Source organism: Drosophila novamexicana, unplaced genomic scaffold (genome assembly GCF_003285875.2).
Source record: "Drosophila novamexicana strain 15010-1031.04,08,12 unplaced genomic scaffold, DnovRS2.1 tig00000434-arrow-pilon, whole genome shotgun sequence".
Lineage (NCBI taxonomy): Eukaryota > Metazoa > Arthropoda > Insecta > Diptera > Drosophilidae > Drosophila > Drosophila novamexicana.
The window spans coordinates 1,372,049-1,391,229 of record NW_020824802.1 but is presented as its reverse complement, the minus strand read 5'-3'; the positions used below and the strand labels follow the sequence as shown (position 1 = coordinate 1,391,229).

Genomic DNA, 19,181 nt, shown 5'->3' with positions numbered 1-19,181 from the left:
CGGGCCGTGTGCAATCGTCAGTGCGACGATTGAGCCCGCATTTTACGCATTTGTATTGTTTTCTGCAGTATGTGGCTGTGTGTCCGTATTGCTGGCATCTATGGCATGCACCACGTCCTCGTTTCTTCGTGCAGTCTCCACCTTGAACACCTGCTTGCACAGCTTCCTGGTGGTAAGAGCCTCCTTGTTGTTGGCTGCCGGCTTCAAGTTGATGAAGTGGATGTTCATGGGCTCCTTGGTGGCTTTGCTGTTCGGATTGTGCACATGGAGAGCGCTATGGCCCTGGCTCCGCAGGTCGTCGATGAGCTCTCGGTTGAGTGTGGAGTGGTGAAGGCCTTTAATGACTATGCGGTAGGGCTTCTCCTCCTGCAGCTGGTATGAATAGAATTGGATTTTTTGTTCTTCCAGTTTCTTTATGATGGCCCTGTATGTGGGCACATCATTGGCTTAGAGTCGCATAGTCCGACCTAGGTTGGACTTGATGGTCAGGTTGTCCAGGTCCACTACTTCAGATAGTATGAGCCACACGTCGTTGATGTCATTAATGTGTTTACGACAATGGGGGGTGGCTTCTTTTCTCCAGTTGGGGCATTCTTCGGGCACGGAGGAGCTGGTGCTGGCATGGGCGACGGCGTTGGGCTGGCTACCGCGCTCAACTTGAGCCGCAGCTGCAGCGCGTGAGTTGGGCTTGATGATATCTATTATATGCGCTAGGATGTCAACGGGGTCTCTATTCACACTATCACCAGCATGCGGACTGCTGCTGCGGACTGGGTAGGAAGGTGAAACTGGAGTACTTCCTGCAGACATCAGCGCGGAGAATTTATTGGCAGCTGTTGCTAAGCGGCTGTTAAGCATTGAGGTGCTTGGCGGCGTAGCGGCGTCAGCATATAGTTGACCTACGTCGTTAGTTCGTGACGACCCCTTGTTGCTTATTTTGGGTGCATTGCTGATCTCAGCACTCTCTGGTATGGTGGCTCTATTGACATTGCCACTGGCTAGGTACATGTCAGCAAGACAGCGAAGACTACTTTCTCACTAAAAAAAATTGCTTTGTCAGTAACTAGCTTTGTTTTAATTTTTGACGTTATTGTTTTTTTTTTCTGTTTGTTATTGGGTCATAATTATTGATGCATTGCAATCTTTGAGTGGGATTGCAAAAGCCGCGTTTGGCCGTTTGGGCGTACACTGGAATTTAGATTTTTGATTTTATTCCGCGAGTACGTCCGTTCACTCTGAACACCAATAAGTGTCTACGTACTGTGTTTCTGATATCCTTTTTCTTATTTTGTTTTTGATAGGCACGGAAGTAAAGATTTCAGCTTGTGTTCCAACTTTGAATACGTCTGTACATTAAATTCACTCAAAGGTTTGTTTATAGGGGAAAGCAATGTCGTTAATATTTCCGTCTCCAGTGACGCGGTTAAGGGCGTCGGCTACAACGTTTTACAAAATGCCTTTAAGTTGTTGTGTCCAGGGTTAAGTTACTGCTGCGAAATCTCTTATGAACTTTCTATAGTAACCGAGCAGTCCTAGGAAGAATTTTATTTGTCTTCTGGTCTTTGGCATAGGGAATGCTTTAGTAGCAATAAGCTTGTTTGGATTCGGTTTTATACCGGGATCGGCTACTACGTGTCCTAGGTATTCGCTTTCCTTTCGGAAAAATTCAGTTTTTTTAGTTGGAGCGTTAAATTTGCTCTATTTAACCCGTCGAATACTACCTTTAGGTCGTTGACGTGTTCTTGGAGTGAAGATGAAAAGTCTATAATGACGTCAAGATAGATTAACAACAATTGCCGTTAAGGTCAGCTAAGATATTGTCCATCACTCTTTGGAAGGTTGCTGGGGCGTTAGAAAGCCCGAAGGGCATTCTTACAAATTCAAAATGTCCTCCTATTGTCGAAAAGGCTGTTTTGCTAATGTCTCTTGGATCCATCTCAGCTTGGTGGTATCCACTTGCTAGATCTAAAGCCGTAAAGTATTTGGCTCTACCTATCCTGTCTAGAACGATGTTGATGTTTGCCATGGGATATTTATCTTAAACGGTATTTTCGTTTAGTTTTCTTTAATCGATCACTATTCCCCATTTCTTATTATTTGAAGCGTTGGGTTTCTTTGAAACTATAAATATTGGTGCGCTCCATGGGGAATGACTGTGTCTGATTATGTCTTGTTCTAAAAGTTTTGTGATTTGTCTCTGAATTTCCTGTTATCTATAAGGCTTTATCGGAATGGCTTTGTATGCAGTGGAATTTTGTCCGTAGTCTGTATTCTGTGTTTGACTAAGTTCGTGAAAGCGAGGTTGTTTCCCTCTCAATGAAAACGTTTTGCAAAGGTCTTTTAACGCTGTTAACTCTTCAGCGTTTAGATGGTCTGTCCGCAGATGGGTAAGTATATTGATACTGTTTTTCGTGTTGCTATCATTTATTGCGGATATGGCATTTATCTCAATGTAATCGTTATCGATGTAATTATTGACTTGTAATTCTGAGTCGAGGCACAATTTCTGTTTATCTTGTGAGTAATTGATTACATCCATGAGACTGAAATTATTTTTGGCATGTTAAAGTCCTCCAGACATGTGAACATCTTCGGAAATTTTTGTAGCTTCGCACCAAAATGCGCCGTTAGCGATGCTGACGGGTAGTTTTACTATGTTCCTGGACGCTTCGTCCAAAATGTGAAGTTCTGAAGTTGTGTTGTTTTCTATGTGCATCTTAATGTTGAAACATTGAATCTCTTGCATTAATTGGGAGATATTGAATACCGCCTTTAACTGTTGTAAAATACCAATTCCAATAAATCCATCGAAGTATCGGTGGAATTTAAATTAAGGTGGAATTGAAATAGTTGATAAAGTGTATTATCTGAAAATTCCTTAAACAGGGGTAGCACTCTTCTAATGAAGAGTATGTAAATTAAGATTTAAATAAGAAGACCTCACGGATTTTCGTTATAAGACTTTATTTTGATTATTTTATTAATTAAATTAATTAATGTTATATGGCTTATAAAACACTAGGCCGATACGCCGTAGTGAATGAGTTAATTTATGCGCAAAGTCGCTGGGCCGATGTGCCTCAGTGAAAGCCGAATTTAAAACTAAATTTACAAAAGATTGATCAAAATTTTCTAAACTATTGTGTGTTTTTCACAACGGCCGCTAGAATGCTTAGCTTGCGCCTCGTTCGCTGCCGTCGAGCTAGAACATCCGGCCCAGAGCTATGGCAGCATATGTGGCTGGTGCTATATTGCATTTTGCTGAACCCTGTTAACTCGTAAGAACATCCGGCCCAGAGCAATATCAGCATCTGGAGCTGGTGTCGTTGGCCTCTGTTAACTGCTCCCCTTTTAAGTTAAGGACGCCCTCGGCCGCTCCTATCTCGGCGATCACCTTCATAATCTCCTTGGCCGATGCCATGTTTTTGGTAAGCCGACGGCAATTTCTTCCTTGACTTCCTTGATGATCTCCAGGTTACGTTCATTCAAGCGGAGATGCCGCGATGCCGGGGAACTTACTCTGGACGTTGTTGCGATTAAAGTACTTAGTTTCGTTGATCAGAGCCCAATTATTGAACTTATTAAGTTCGTTCCGTCAACCCAAGTCTCAGTCCCGTTCTCAGTGCAAACTTTAGCAGGTCGGTTATTGATGATCAAAATTCCGTCATCGACCCATGCGATCGGGTCTAAGTGACTCGGCTATATTTGGCCGTTTGTCAAGCCACCAACATGCAGTGCTCTGGCTTAAGAGCTGGTCGGTGAAAGTTGACGAATGGTTCCTCCCGGCGTGGAAGTGCAATTCTTAAGGGCAAGCACTTGATCTCCGCACTTAGCTATAATGTTGTCGTCAATTTGTAGCACAGCATTCTCATGTGCAACTGGATACAGCATCACCTTTCTGCAAGCCATTTTGATTTTCGGGAACTAAATGATAAAGTGAAGGGCATTAACAGATTGTAATACTTTCACGGACGCAACGGACATAAGGTCAGCTATTGAAGTACCTGTGGGTTCATCGATCTAAACAGATTTTAAATCTGGGTGATCTAATATATTTGAGCTTATGATATTAATTTTTGCAAGGGTAACAGCGAGCATCAAATTCTGCGTTTCCATCAGCAACATTCTATTCCGAGCTAAAAGAGTTTCGTATAAATGCCCGGAAACTACCTGATTCTTCACACTTGAAGTGAGTTGATTGATTTGTTCCTGAACTTTTGTGTTGATAGCTACCTGTCGGTTGTTAGAGTTCACCAACTGTAACTCAGTGAATTTGATCTTCCCGAAGTCACTGGCGTCAGGTGTTCCCGCAACTACTTTGAGGGCTGTGCCCAAGAAATCTAAACTTCTTGCCACCCTGTGGTGCACGCCAAGAGCTTCTAACAGATCTCTGAGGCATCTACGCTTAGAAGCTTTTTCATTAACTATTTTCTCGTACCCAGAGATGTTTGCTGTGCCTGACGAAATTGAATTCCTCCAGACCAGAACTTGGCCCTCAACAATGGGAATATACTTGGCGTGTGAGTAATTAGTCACATGTGCTGCCGCACTTGCAAAAAATAGAAATAGCAGAAACCCGAACCTGCGGAAGATAGACAAAACGAACCAAACTATTACTACGTGTCTTTCTAAAGGTAATGCCAAGTGGCGTAAATAATATAACTTAGAGGTCAAGCCTAGTGGCTCAAATGTTAAAACTTATAGTTAAGTTCAAGATGCATAGAATCGTTGTTTTATTTCTGCTCTCGCCCTACTTAAGGTTGTCCTTGTGGACCACCTACCCTCCACTGAGAACGGTCGTGCCAAGGTCTGCTCACGATCCGATCAAAGACTCTATTTTGTAGCTGGTCGTTCAGCCTAGCCCGGAGTGCAACTTGTACACTCCTTAACTTTTCTGATATTTCCCCTTCAGGTTCGCCTAAGGGTACATGGAGGGCATCAATAGGTCTCTTGTTGATGACCGAATTTATTGTCTTGTTATCGTTAGCATCGTTAGCATTATTACTTCGACTGAGTCACTGATGTTTCTCTCCAGCTTAAAGCAACGTGCTAGCTCGGCTAGAGTGCTATGGAAGCGCTGGACTTGGCCATTGGAGGTGCTATGCAGCGCCGGCACTTTAACAATATGGTCTCCGTAGTCGTTTAACAACAGGGTCTTTATCGTTTGAGAATTCATCGAAGGCTCGTTGTCGCAATAAATTGTTCTGGTTCGTGGAAAGAAATTCATAAGCTGCAGTAGTGGATCGTTTAAGTCCCTGATAGTGCGCGACTGAATTGGTTGTACGACTGCCAATTTAGAGAACTTATCAAAACAGGTCAAAAAATTTGTTGTCCGTGGAAAAAATATCAATGTGTGGAAATTCCCCAGAAGTCTCAGGGATCGGAGTTTCTCCTAGCTCCTGTCTTTTCGGGTGCCTATCGTATTTGGCTGCTGAGCCAATTCTACAAATTTCCGAAAATTCCTTAGCCAACTTCGCCATTTTAGGGAATTAGTATTCTTGTAACACTTGCTTAACATTTTCTTGAGCTGCTCTGTGTGCTCTATTATGTTCCGCAACGAGAACTTCTTTCCTCTCGTCAACGTTGAAGACATCTGCAACTCGGTTTTGGCAGTGCCAAAACGTTGTGCCTGGAAACATGCGAACTAAGCGACCCTGCACCCGTGCTAGTGTGTGCAGGTTGCAATAGAGGGCATTAACTGCATTTGGATTAATCAAGTCAAGGAGTTCATCTAGAAGGACTGTGCGATCAGTGAAGCTCACTTCATGACGTCTCTCGTCCTCGAAAAGAATGAAGTTGCGTTTGGTGGGACGCGTGCCTCTTCAATGACAATTTGATTTTGATTGATTTTGACAATTTGATTAGCGCATCAGCAACTAAATTCTCCTTGCCTGTCTTATAAAATATTCGCGCATTCGTGTCCTCAATGAGCGCATTCTACCCTTTAATTTTGGTGTTCGGGCTTGACTCAGAAGCGGCAAAAGTTAACGGTTGGTGGTCCGTGAAAATGTTAATGTCTTTTATCACATATAGGTCGGAACTTGGTTTGCTAAGGGCCAAAACTATAGCCAACAGTTCCCGCTCGTTGTTGGCGTAGTTCACCTCCGGGGGTTTCAATGTTCTGGAAATCATTGAGATGGGGCGACCCTCTTGAGAAAGCACTGCCCCTATGCCGTAAGCTGAAGCGTATGTCGTAAGATCAAACGGCTTCTTAAAGTCAGGGTTTCTGAGCATGAGGTTTTCTGATGACAAGATGTTGCATAGCTTTTGGAATGCGTGACGTTGAATCTCAGAGAATTCTACAGGGATGTTTTGCGATATATGTTTACTTACTGACCTATTATCGCCCTTTAGAAGATCAGAAATAGGTTTTGCTATTGAGGCACAGTCTTTGATGAAACACCCATAGTAACTGGCCAGTCCTAAAAATGATCTGATCTCGATCTCTGGGAACTCCTGAATCGCTTTGACTTTTTCAGGGTCCGTTGCAGCTCCATTACTGGTTACCACGAAACCAAGGAAACCTACGCTTTTCTTTAAAAAACGCGATTTTTCCTTGGAGACTCTCATATTTGCCTCGTACAGGCTTCTTAGGACCCACTCTACATGTTGGACATGAGAATTTTCGTCTTTTGAGAAGACGATGACATCATCAACATAGATACAAGATTTGCCAATTTGCTCACGCAGTACGTCGTCAACAGTTCTTTGGAAGATGCTGGTCGCATTCTTCAACCCAAAGGGAAGTCGACAAAATTCGTACTTTCCCCCGTTAACTGCAAAGGCTATTTTTTCACGGTCACGCTCTGCTAGCGTGATCTGGTAATAGCCGGATTTTAGATCCAATGTCGAAAAGTAATTGGCTTTGCGATGGTTTTCTCGTTAAGTTTGCGAAAATCCATTATGAGGCGCATATTCTTGTTACCAAACTCGCCGTCCCCTTCTTGTCCACCACCAAAATGGGGTTGTTATAGGTGGAAACAGATTTTTTGATGATACTGTTCTTCAGAAGGCTTTGAATCTCTTTATTAACGAATTCCGCTGCTCCCATGGGATAGGAGTACAGTCGGACATAAACTGGTTTTTCATCAGTGGTCCTGATAGTGGCCACCACTGATGTGTCTGATGTGTTATAAGGAAGTACATCTTCCGGGTCCGTGAAGGCCTTATTAGCATCTTTAGGAATGCATATTTTGCAGCATCGGGCGCGTCGGAGCAGTCAACATTGGTAAGGTTAACATCCGCGCACCTGTGGAATTCAATTTGTTCAGTTTTTGCGCCACATTTTAGTTGGCCAGAAGAAAGACAAAGCGACACTCCTGCAATTCCATCAAATGTGGACAGGTCTAGGAGTAAGAAAAATGTGACAGTTTTGCCGAACAGGGATATAAGGCACTTATGAGTGATCTTCGTGGTGCCGTGTATGGAATGGGTAGAGAAGGAAGAATTTACTGGGCATACACCTTTTAGATTTTTATGTGGCCTGATATAATTCTTGGAAGCGCCCGTGTCGATAAAAAATCGCATCTGGATCCCTCCTCTCTCCTACTGATGTAGTGCAGCAGGGAGCTTCCCCTAAAAAATTGAGAGTGTCTGAGTCATATACGCTACCATTGACGTCGGCAATTTGCGGTTCTGCTGCTGCTGCAGAGCTAGCATACGAACCTGAATCTTGATCAGGCTCGTGAGCTGTGTGATTAACTCTCTGCCTCCCCTGTCCGCTTAAACGCCCAGACGTGGCCGTTCTTTTGTAGGCTTGAGGAGCGCTAGAGTTAACGTAGACTGGTGCCTGCGATGGTTGTAGAATTTTTGACACAGATGGATCGACGTCCATTGAGTACTGTGACCCGCCACCTTTGTTTCACCTGCCACTCTGTTGCTCAAATTGACTTTGTTGCTGTTTCTGTTGTTTAGTATAGTAAGGATATTTTGAACCGCTGGGTTGCGGATCCCCCTGCTGTTGACGGACCTGTGGCTTCGGGGTCACTATTCCTTCTCTATCTTCTTGCCCTTTAGCGAAGCCAACTGCAAAGGCGTACCTCTCATGGTTAGCCTCTACCTCTTGCGCTACAGCTAGGGCCGACGGTAAGTCCTTACGCTTTGCAGCTAACAGGACATCCGTCAGGCTATGCTTTAGGCCTGAGACATAAACAGCATCATCTCTCAACTTCCTACAGAGCCCTTGTGCCATGCTTGGTTCGTAGGACATGTTGACCTTATTGGTGAGAAAAGTTAGCAGAACTGAGGGATTCAGATATTCTGCCTGCCAATTCTTGTATCCGAGCGTTTAAGGAATCCCTCAGTTCTGCATCTCTTTGTTTCATTCCTGCGCTCTGTGCTTCTAAGGCGGCCTGCACCAAAGCTCTAAGCTGCTCAGGCTCCATTCCCATTTTGTTCTGTACCTGAGAAACGAGTTGTTCATGGACTATACTGTCAACAATAATAACAACACAACTTCAAATTAAAAACAGTAAATTAAATGAATGCTGACAGAGGAGAGTTTATTGAAAATTGCTGATGGATGCAAAATTGTGTTACTCAAAGTTAGTTGGAAGCACAATTACTGCAATTTTTTATATTTCTCACTTATGTATTTTTGGATTTTATTTTAAGTAAATCACGCAAATTGAAAATTCTACAAGGGTAGTATGGTCGACGTCTAAAACTACTGCATCCCACGCTGCAGTCGCGAATGCTTTTTTATGATCCCTCGCTGAAGTCTATGGGTGTTGGTTAACTTCGCTGCTTAAACCCGCTTGCGCGCTGGCTTGGTGAAGAGTCGCTGACCGAAGAGCTCCAGGGGCTTCGGTGTATCAAATGGCTTTTTATTGGGCCTGTGCCGCTGACGTAAATTCATGTAGGTAAGACAGCTTTTATTGTTTGCACTGGTAGGTTCGGTATTGCTATTAAACAGCGCGAAGTGGCTTGTACTGGTAGATTAGTTCTTTACACTTTAAGATATAAATAAGAAGTCCTCGCGGATTTTCGATGTAAGACTTTATTTTGATTATATTATTATTTGGGTAACACAAAATTAATTAATGTTATATGGTTTATAAAACCGATACGCCGTAGCGTGTGAGTTAATTTATGCGCGAGGTCACTGGGCCGATGTGCCTCAGTGAAAGCCGAATTAAAAACTAAATTTATAAAGGATTACCTATGCTATTGTGTGCTTTTCACAACGGCTGCTAGAATGCTTAGCTTGCGCCTCGTGCGCTGCCGTCGTCCAAGAACATTCGGCCCAGAACTATGTCAGCATCTGTGGCTGGTGTTATATTGCATTTTGCTGACCCCTGTTAACTCGTAAGAACATCCGGCCCAGTGCAATATCAGCATCTGGAGCTGGTGTTGTTGGCCTCTGTAAACTTGTACGTTAAGTACTGTTTTAATGGAAATTGGATTTCTAAGAGTTTTCGTCTGAATCAGTGACAATTTTTGGGTTGATGAACGACAAGGTTACAGCTGTGTCTATTAGAAACTTTGGGGGTATCCGGATTTTAAATGAATTACAATGTACAATGAATCCCTGGTTGTGTTCGAGTTTGAGTTTTCATGTCTTCTCTGTTCGTTCTGGTGGTCTTTTGGCATTATTGTTGATACGTTTTTTTATGTTGGTAATGGTCCTTTTCATTTGGGACGCACTGTCGATAGTCCCTCTTCTTTCCGTTCTCTCTTGGCTTGCAGCCGTTACTTTGGTTGCCCTGATATCCCTTTTGCAGCCCGTCAGTTTCTTGCTTCCTCCTATTTTCTTGGAAGTAAATGCCCCTTTCTTTAATAGCCCATTCGAAGGCTTCCTAAAGGTTAGTGGGTCTCATCGATTTATTTATTTATTTAAACAAGTATTTGCGAACAATCCTTACTTTGTTTGTATCAATATTGGTTCGCATTCTTTTGTATCTGTCAAATTGAAAGGGCTGTTCTGACTTCGCAAATTTTTTCAATTAAAAGTTGTATTGGGTATTGAGAAAAAGCGAGGTTATGTAATTCGAACATGAGAGTAGTTTCGTCACGCTTGTCGGAACAATGCAGAATTAAAGCATCTTTAATCTCATTAAAATTAAGGCCGACTCCAGATGCGTGGACCGCATCACCAGCCTTGCCTTTAATTTTCAGCCTAATTGCCCTTAGGAGCATTTGTCCACATGGGGTCTTATCCGTTCCTCTTATTAGGATTAGGATTTCCTCTACATTATTAATAAAACGCTTAGTTTTTTAGGATTACCGTCATAAGGCGGTAGGAAGCAGATCACCTCCGGGATTCTAAGGGACCAAACTAAGTCCATCTGGTTTGCTGTTATGGCAGTTTGGTTGGGTGGAGGGGAGCTTAAAGTCGAAGTCATTGACGGTGTTGAGGTTATTCTTGTCACAGTCTGTAGTTGTTTGTCGGGATGTTCCTGATCCCAACTCAGCTCACGCTACGCGGTATTTTGCTTTAATAGTATCAAAGATAAAATACAAAAAAAAAAAAGATCCCTTGTAAGGGTTCGAACTCGCAACTAACCGCACTACTTCCCGCCGTCTCTACTGAACAACCACACCAGCCAAAAACAAAAAGTTTCCTCTATAGGTCTCGAACTCGCGACAGACAACACCACACGCCACCGCCTCTACTCAACAGCCACATCAATAATTGAGTCTTAGTGAGAAAAAAACGAATTAAAATAGTAACAGAGAAAGCAATACAATCGCAATTGTAAAACCGTTGATGGATTCGAAGCAGACGCGCATGAATGTGTGTGTACATATTCTTGTTTCTTAACCGATCTTAATCAAATTTTCTACAGTATATCTTATTGTACCATAGAATATAAGTGTATTAGTGTGTGTATTCTCAAAAAGTAAATTGTATTATATAAGTTGGGCTATTTACTTGATTTATAGCATTGCGATGGTAGCGGGGAGGTGACGATAGGTATAAAATGAAAGATACTTGATATATATACACTATTCTAGAGTTAACATATCACTTTAGGTGGCTCTAGCTCTTATTATTTACCCAATTTGTTCAAAAAATGGATATCGATTTTTATCTATTGCTTGGAAACTGAGTAAGTTATCGATAATCGGAAACAAACTCGATCTGCGCATGGACCAGGAGGACCTACAGCTAAAATTTCAAGCTCTTATAGTTTGTAAGATCCTTGCGTTCATACATACGGACGGACGGACAGTCAGACGGACATGGCAAGATCGACTCAGCTCTTGATGCTGATCAAGAATATATATGTATACCTGTTGGGGTCGGAGATGCTTCCTCCTGCCTGTTACATACACTTGCACAAATACATTATACCCTTCTTACCCATTTTCAATGGGTTCGGGTATAACAAGTAAGAGGTTCTAGTCGGGAACTCCCGACTAGGGGATACCCTGAACCCTCTTCTGCCAACAATAAATGCATATATATAATCTATTTTAGAAGCTATATGTCAAGTTTGGTGACTCTAGCTCTTCTTATTTACCTAAATTGCCCAAAAAACAGGATATCGATATCGCTTTTTATTGATAGCTTGAAAACGGTGTAAGTTATCAATTATCGGAAACAAACTCGATCTGCGCTGACACTAGGAGCACATTGCAACAAAGTGTCACAATGCTGCGCTGGTCTTGTCTGGGCAATGACCGTTTTTCGGCGGCTTGGCGGGTGGAACCGAATCTTGTATATCCTGTGTGGTATATTCGGTAACTCCCGCGCATTAGAAGTTTTTTTCCGATAATAGATAACTTGCCTCGTTTCCAAGTAGTCAATCAAAATTGGCATCGAAATCGTATTGTAAAACAAACCTCTAGGTTACCAAACTTGGCATGTAACTTCGAGAATAGTTATAACTATATATCAAGTAAAAAGTCCAATTTGTATTGCCCACCAATTTAAGGCACAATTTTATTGCAATTGACGAATAGTCTCTAGTACAATACGATCTACTGCTGAAAATTTCATCAAGATCGGTTAAGAAACACAAAAATTATTAAAGAAAGTGTGTATTGGACAGGCTCGTGTTTGCGGCAGCTAGCACAAATTGGAAGAATTTCTGTATACATGTACACACACACGCGTCTCCTTTTGCAATTGCGATTGTATTGTTTTCTGTGCTGCTAGTTTACTCCGCTTTTTCTATTTAAGACCCATTTCCCGGTGTGGCTGTTGAGTAAAGGCGTTTGCAAATTGTGTGGTCTGTTACGAGTGCGAAACCTATCGAGGAAACAGTTTTTTTTTTTTAAATTTATTTTTAGTACTGCTGAAGCAAACGAGCGCGTAGCGCAAACTGAATTTGATGAAGAATTTGATAGAAGAGGGTTCAGGGTATTTTCCAGCCGGGACCTCCCGACTAGAGCATCTTACTTGTTTGCTTTTGTTAAGCTTAAATATTGTTTTCTTAGTATTACATTCTTGTCAAAAAACATGAAATTACTAATTAATCGATTTCTTCTTACGTTTCTATGAAAATAAAATTGTTTGGCTTTTTTTTTAAGTTTGTATTAGTTATATATAAAAATGAAAAAAATAAAGAAGAATTCTTAACAAATCTGTTAAAAAATTAAACTTATAAATGCTCAATTTTTCATTCGTCAAAATAATTATGCCGACTAGTGTATATATATACTCTGATTTATAGACCTTCGATCAGCATTTTGCATCCAGAGGATTTTCAAAAGGTGTGAAACAGAAATTATATTCGCAAGGCTAAAATACATTTTAATACGAATCATAAATAATTACGAAACTTCACAGGACAAACTTTAGCCTGCACTTTTCATCCATAAGGGACGAAAATCGCTACACGTTCACTCACGTTTCCTTTGACCACTACACTTAAGTGGAAATTTCATGAAGATTCTTGGAAATAATTTTGAGCCCGAAACTTGTCACACCAAATTTTGGACCCCTTAGAAGGGGTGTATTTTTAAAAATTGTGAAACACCTCTAAAATGTACCGCGCCGCTTGCTGCGCAGCTCGGGTATCCAAAAGGTGACTCATTCCGGATTCGTGTATATAATGTTAAAGCCCACATACAAAATGTTCTGCCTATATCTCTTGAAAGCTCTAAGAAATGGTATCAAGAAAAAGATTTTCATATGGGTTCTTGATATCGAAGAAACGGAAGATTATTAATGATTAAAAATGAGGGCTCAAGGTAGAACCACATTCAAATTTTAAATCCTTAGCTCTCATTGGCTGATTCCACTACTCCCAACATTTCTTAAATTTACGAAGTTCAAATACTGTGATTGCATAAGCAAGTGTCAGTTGTCGGTAATATATGAAAGCCATTCTTCAATCAAACATTATTCTCCTTTTGTTTTGATTTTATTTATCTAAGCGCCGCAAATGGTCCTCTCAGCAGACAAATAAGCCGGCCTTGAGGTAGAGGTCAATTCAATGGACTCTGTGAGACTTAGCCTTCTTAAAATATTAACAAGTAAGATGTTCTAGTCGGGAGTTCCCGACTAGGGAATACCCTGAACTCTTTTAATCTATCATCAAATGCAGTTCGCGCAATGCGCTCGTTTGAAGTAGTAAAGATAAATTAAAAAAGAAAAGTTCCCATGACAGGGTTCGAGCTTGCAACTGACAGCATTATTTGCTGACGACTCTACTCAACAGTCACACCAATAATTAAGTCTTGTTGAGAAAAAAAAAAGAATTAAACTAGCAACACAGAAAACAATACAATCGCAATTGCAATGCTGTTGATATAAATTGAAGCATGCGCGCATGAATGTGTGTGTGTACATGTATAAAGAAATTCTTAGAATTTGCGCTTGCTGACGCTGATACGAGGAGTGTCAAATCATATTTTCTTTAATAACGGTTGTGTTTCTTAACCGATCTTGATGAAATATACCCTGAACTCATTGAATATGGGTAAAAATGGCATAATGTTTTGCTCAAATGTAAATGTATGTAGCAGGCAGAATGAAGCATCTCCGACCCCATAAAGTGTATGTATTATTTATCAGCATCAAAAGCCGAGTCTTTCTAGCCATGTCCGTCTGTCTGTCCGTCCGTTCGTCCGTCTGTCCGTCGGTGTATGTATAAGCTAAGGGATATCAGAACCTATAAGAACTAGAGACTTGAAATTTTAGCTGTAGTTCCTCCTATTGCCTGCGCAGATCGAGTTTGTTTCCGATAATCGATAGCTTACTCCGTTTCCAAGCAATCGAAAAATTCATATCGACATCCTGTGTTCTGAGCAAATTGGAAAAATTAAATATTAAGTGCGAGAGTAACCAAACCTGATATGCTGCTTATAGTATATATATAATTGCAATTGCGATTGTTATCTGTGCTACTATTTTAATTCGGGTTTTCTCAAGTAGTGCGTAAGTAGTGAGGTCTGTCGCTAGTTCGAGCCCTACCGGGGAAAATATATTTTTTTTTTTGGCTGGTGGGGTTATTCAGTAGAGTTGTCAGCAAGTAATACGGTCAGTTGCGAGTTCGAACCCTGCCAAGGGAACTTTTTTTTTTTATTTTGTATTGTAATAAGAGGGTTAAGCGTATTGTCTAGCCGGGAGCTCCCGACTTGAACCTCTTACTTGTTTAATTTATCTTTATTACTTCAAACGAACACGTTGTGCGAACTGCATTTGGTATTGGAATAAGAGGGTTCAGGGTATTATCTAGTCGGGAGCTCCAGACTAGAAGCTCTTATTTGTCATACCCTGAACCCATTGAAAATGGGTAAAAAGGGTGTAATGTATTTGTGCAAATGTATGTAGCAGGCAGAGGGAAGCATCTCCAATCCCATAAATAATATATATATTCTTTATCAGCATCAGTTGAGAGTGATTGACGTGTTTTACTTGTGCTCCAACAATTTATATATTTTTGCGCTTTAATCTTGCTTTTTTTACCCTGATCCCATTGAAAATGGTTAAAAGGATATATTGTATTTGTGCAAAATGCAAATGTATGTAATGGGCTCAGGGTATAATAAGATATACTGTAGAAAATTTCATTAAGATCGGTTAAGTGAAAACTAAAGCTATATGTAACTGCGCAATTGGATGGCACAGCTGCGAAACCATCAAGAATTTGTGTATACATGTACACACACACATTCATGCGCGTCTGCTTCGCATTCTAACAGCATTTTAGTTTGTTTTTTTTTTGTCGATAATAATTATTGGTGTGGCTGTTAAGTAGAGGCATAGCAAGTTTCGCGGTCCGTCGCAGGTTCGAGCCAGACCTAGGAAACTATTTTTTCTTTTGTTTTGGTGCCTGAACCCATTAAAAATGGGTATAAGGGTATATTGCATTTGTGCAAAATCCAAATGTATGTAACAGGCAGAAGGAAGCATCTCCGACCCCATGAAGTATATATATTCTTGATCAGCATCAATAGCCGAGTCGATCTAGCCATGTCCGTCTGTCTGTCCGTCCGTCCGTCCGTCCGTATGTATGAGCCAAAGGATCTCAGAACCTATAAGAGCTAGAGACTTGAAATTTTAGATGTAGATGCTCCTAGCGCCTGCGCAGATCGAGTTTGTTTCCTAAAATCGATAACTTACTCCGTTTCAGAGCAATCGATAAAAATCGATATCGACATCCAGTTTTTTTTAGCAGATTGGGTTAATAATAAGAGCTAGAGCCACCAAACATGATATGTTGCTTCTAGAATATTATAGATATTTCTAGTATCTTTCATTTCATACTTATCGCCACCTCCCCGCTACCACCCCAGAGCTATGAATCAACTTAATAACCCAACTTTTATTGCCAACCAATTTAAACCACAATTTAAATGCAATTGATTTTTTCAGAATACACAAAATTCTATGGTACAATAAGATATACCATACATACTTATATATTCTATTTTAGAAGCTATATGTCAAGTTTGGTGGCTCTAGCTCCTATTATTTACTAAAATTGCCCAAAAAACAGGATGTCGATATCGATTTTTATCGATTGCTTGGAAACGGAGTAAGTTATCGGACGGACGGACAGAAGGACGGACATCGACTCGGCTATTGGTGCTGATCAAGAATATTCATACTTTATGGGGTCGGAGATGCTTTCTTCTGCCTGTTACGTACATTTGCAACCATATCTGATTTTGAGGTTTCTTCAAATAATTTTATTTTGCATAGAAATGATCGGCCGACTCGAGGTGGTGGGGTGTTTATTGCCGTTAAAGCCACTCTCCAGTCAAAGCATTTCTGTTTTAGTACGCCTACTGACGCAGAGATTGTCTCAGTTAAGGTGTTTTTCCTACACGGAATATTTATGGTTTTGGGGGATTTTATGGTGATTTTAATTTGCCGAACATATCTTGGTCATTATTCACTGCTGAAAACTATCTAGTGCCCTCAGCACAGCACAGCACGAATTTACAGACTGCATGCTTGATCTTTTGTTGTTTCATATCAATTCAATTTTAAACATTTAAATAGAGCGGTCAAATGCTATTTGTTAACGACTACTTTATTTTTAATGTGTCTAGGTCCCCTACTTTATCTCAAAACCACACTGTTTTACTCCCAGATTGTCACAACTAAAAAATTAAAAATCTAAATATTTTAAAATGTTTAAATAGGTTTGTGTACAGACTTGGCTAAATATTCCATAGCCTTGTCGAACTTCTTTCTTCTGAATTCTCAATGCTATGAAAATTATCTCACTCATTGTAAAAGGAAATTTGCCCGAAATCCGAAGCAGTTTTATAATTTTGAAAACTTGAAGCGTAAATCTTCAAGCTTGCCATCTTCTTTTTCTCTCGTGATAGATAAAGCTAGCAATGACTCTGATTCTGCTAACCTCTTTGCTAATTCTTTCCAATCAACTTACTCTTTAATCTGTCCGAATACCAATTCTTACCCGTATACTACTTCTTTCTCTAGATCTATACCTCCTCCCATTATTTCACACTCCTCTTTCCTTTTAGCTATAAACTCTTTAAATCTTCTTACTCTCCTGAGCCTGACAATATTCCTAGTTGTCTACTAAGGAGTGTAGTTCTTCCCTTCTTTATCCATTGCTAAAGCTTTTTAATCTATCCCTTGAATCTTCTGTCTTTCCATCTCTTTGAAAAGAATCTTATATCATTACTCTCCACAAGAAAGGTGGAAAGTCTGATATACAAAATTACAGGGGCATTGCAAAACTGTCCGCTATTCCTAAATAATTTGAAAAAATAATCACTTCGAATTTGCAGCAACATGGATTCGTAAAGAATTGGTCAACTACGACCAATCTGCTTGAGTTTACTTCCTTGGTAAATGATGCTTTCCTTTCGAAAATGCAAACAGATGTCATTTACATTGACTTCAGTAAGGCATTTGACTCCGGCACCATGACATTTTACTGCTTTAACTTGACCGAATAGGTTTCCCTCCGTCTCTTTTGCTTTGGATTAATTCTTATTTAAAAGGTAGGACCCAAAGAGTAATGCTGAGGCTGACTACTTCTAAACAGGTTCACGTTACTTTCTGTGTTCCTCAAGGTAGTCATCTTGGACCTTTACTCTTTTTATAAATTATCTCTGTTATATCACATGCCCGTGTACTCATGTATGCGGACGATATCAAACTTATTCTATCATACATTAATCCCCTACATCATTCTCGTATACAAGACGATTTGAACGCTATGCAACTATGGTGTTCGGCCAATCAATTGCATCTAAATTGTTCAAAGTGTATGTTTATGACATTTAATCGTACTAATCTTGTGAGTTATACAATCGGCAATATCCATTTGCAACGTATACTACCAGTTAGGGATCTAGGCGTTATTTTTGATTCTAAACTCTGTTTCAATCTTCTCATAGATACCATCGTTAATGATGCAAAAGGTGTACTTGGATTCATTAAACGATGGTCTAAAGAGTTTAACGATCCTTGTATAACAAAACTTCTGTACATCTCTCTTGTTAGCCCTATCCTTGAGTACTGCTCTTGCATCTTGTCTCCTCAGTATGTTCAGAAGCAATTTCTGCTTTTTGCCTTACGAGGTTTAAATTGGGATCCTAATCTTTGGTTGCCATCCTACTCCAGCAGGCTGCTTCTTCTTAACCTTCCGTCGTTTACCATCCGTAGGACAATTCTCGGTGTTGTCCTTCTATGTTAGTTGATTATTGGCGATATAAATTGTCCTTTTCTGCTAGGGCGTGTTCAATTCTCTGTTCCGGTTAGACCAACCAGAGATTATCGTTCTTTATTCATATCTACGTGCACAACAGACTACGCGATGCACAATCCGTTTTGCGTGCTATGTAAAAACAATAATAGTTTGCATCACGTTTTCTCTACCGAACTTTCTCTACCCCTAATAAAATCTTTGCTTTCAGAATACCTTCGGGAAGTCACTGACCATTCCCAGCTATGAGCAGGTGCATACAGCCGGACAGGCTTTTCCCCCTCATTTTCTCTACTTTCTCCTACTTTTCTCTTTGTCCTATCTACTTAACACTCTATACATCTAGCATACATTTTTTACTTTATTAACTTTTTGCTTTCTTTTTTCATGTTTATTTTATTTTCTTAATTAATATAGCAAATTAAGATTATTTTTAATTTTACTTAAGAACACTTTTTCCTATTTACACCCTTCTGCTTGTATGTAGGCTCTAATAGTGTCACTGACAAAATAAGCTGTGAAAAGGTGCGCTGTTGGCCGGACTGGCAAATAAAACACCTCCATCGGTCGGTGATGCTATTTAGAAAATTGTGTTCTCTAACTAGGCTCTCAGCATTAAATTTCATTATCTATTTTATGTATAATCTATTGAATAATGAGGAAGACACTCGTTTCGTCGACCATTAATAAATAAAAAAATTAAAATAAATGAACTGCCGAGTCGATCTAGCCATGTCTGTCCGTCTGTCCGTATGTATGAACACAAGAATATTAGAGCCTATAAGAGCTAGAAACTTGAAATTAAAGCTGTAGGTCCTCCTTGTCTATGCGCAGATTGAGTTTGTTTCTGATTATCGATAACTTACTCAGTTTACAAGCAATCGATAAAAATCGATATCGAAATACTGCATTTTGAGGAAATTGGGAAAATAATAAGAGCTAGAGTCTCCAAAAGTCATATGTTTACTCTAAAATAGTAGTTTGTACCTATCGCCACCTCCCCGCTACTACGTCATAGCTATAAATCAATTAATAGCCCAATAAATAGGCAATACAAGCCCACCAATTTAAGCTACAATTTTAATGCAATTAGCT

At 40.3% G+C, this 19,181-nt stretch overlaps 1 protein-coding gene across 5 annotated transcripts in view; it reads left to right on the top strand.

Annotated features, from left to right (window-relative positions):
* Positions 1-8,460: 8,460 nt before the first annotated feature.
* The window catches only part of LOC115760423 (trypsin-1), a 76,504-nt gene continuing 65,783 nt past the window's right edge, over positions 8,461-19,181 (top strand). For 3 of the 5 annotated variants that reach the window (XR_004017648.1, XM_030701733.1, XM_030701735.1), the window contains exons 1-2: positions 8,461-8,543; positions 8,614-8,857. Coding sequence is in view for 2 of the 5 variants with exons in the window: in XM_030701733.1 (XP_030557593.1) it covers positions 8,818-8,857 (40 nt within the window). In the remaining 3 variants the exon portion in view is untranslated. Of the gene's footprint in view, positions 8,544-8,613; positions 8,862-19,181 lie in introns of all 5 variants that reach the window. The other 2 variants (XR_004017647.1, XM_030701734.1) reach the window with 1 other exon arrangement.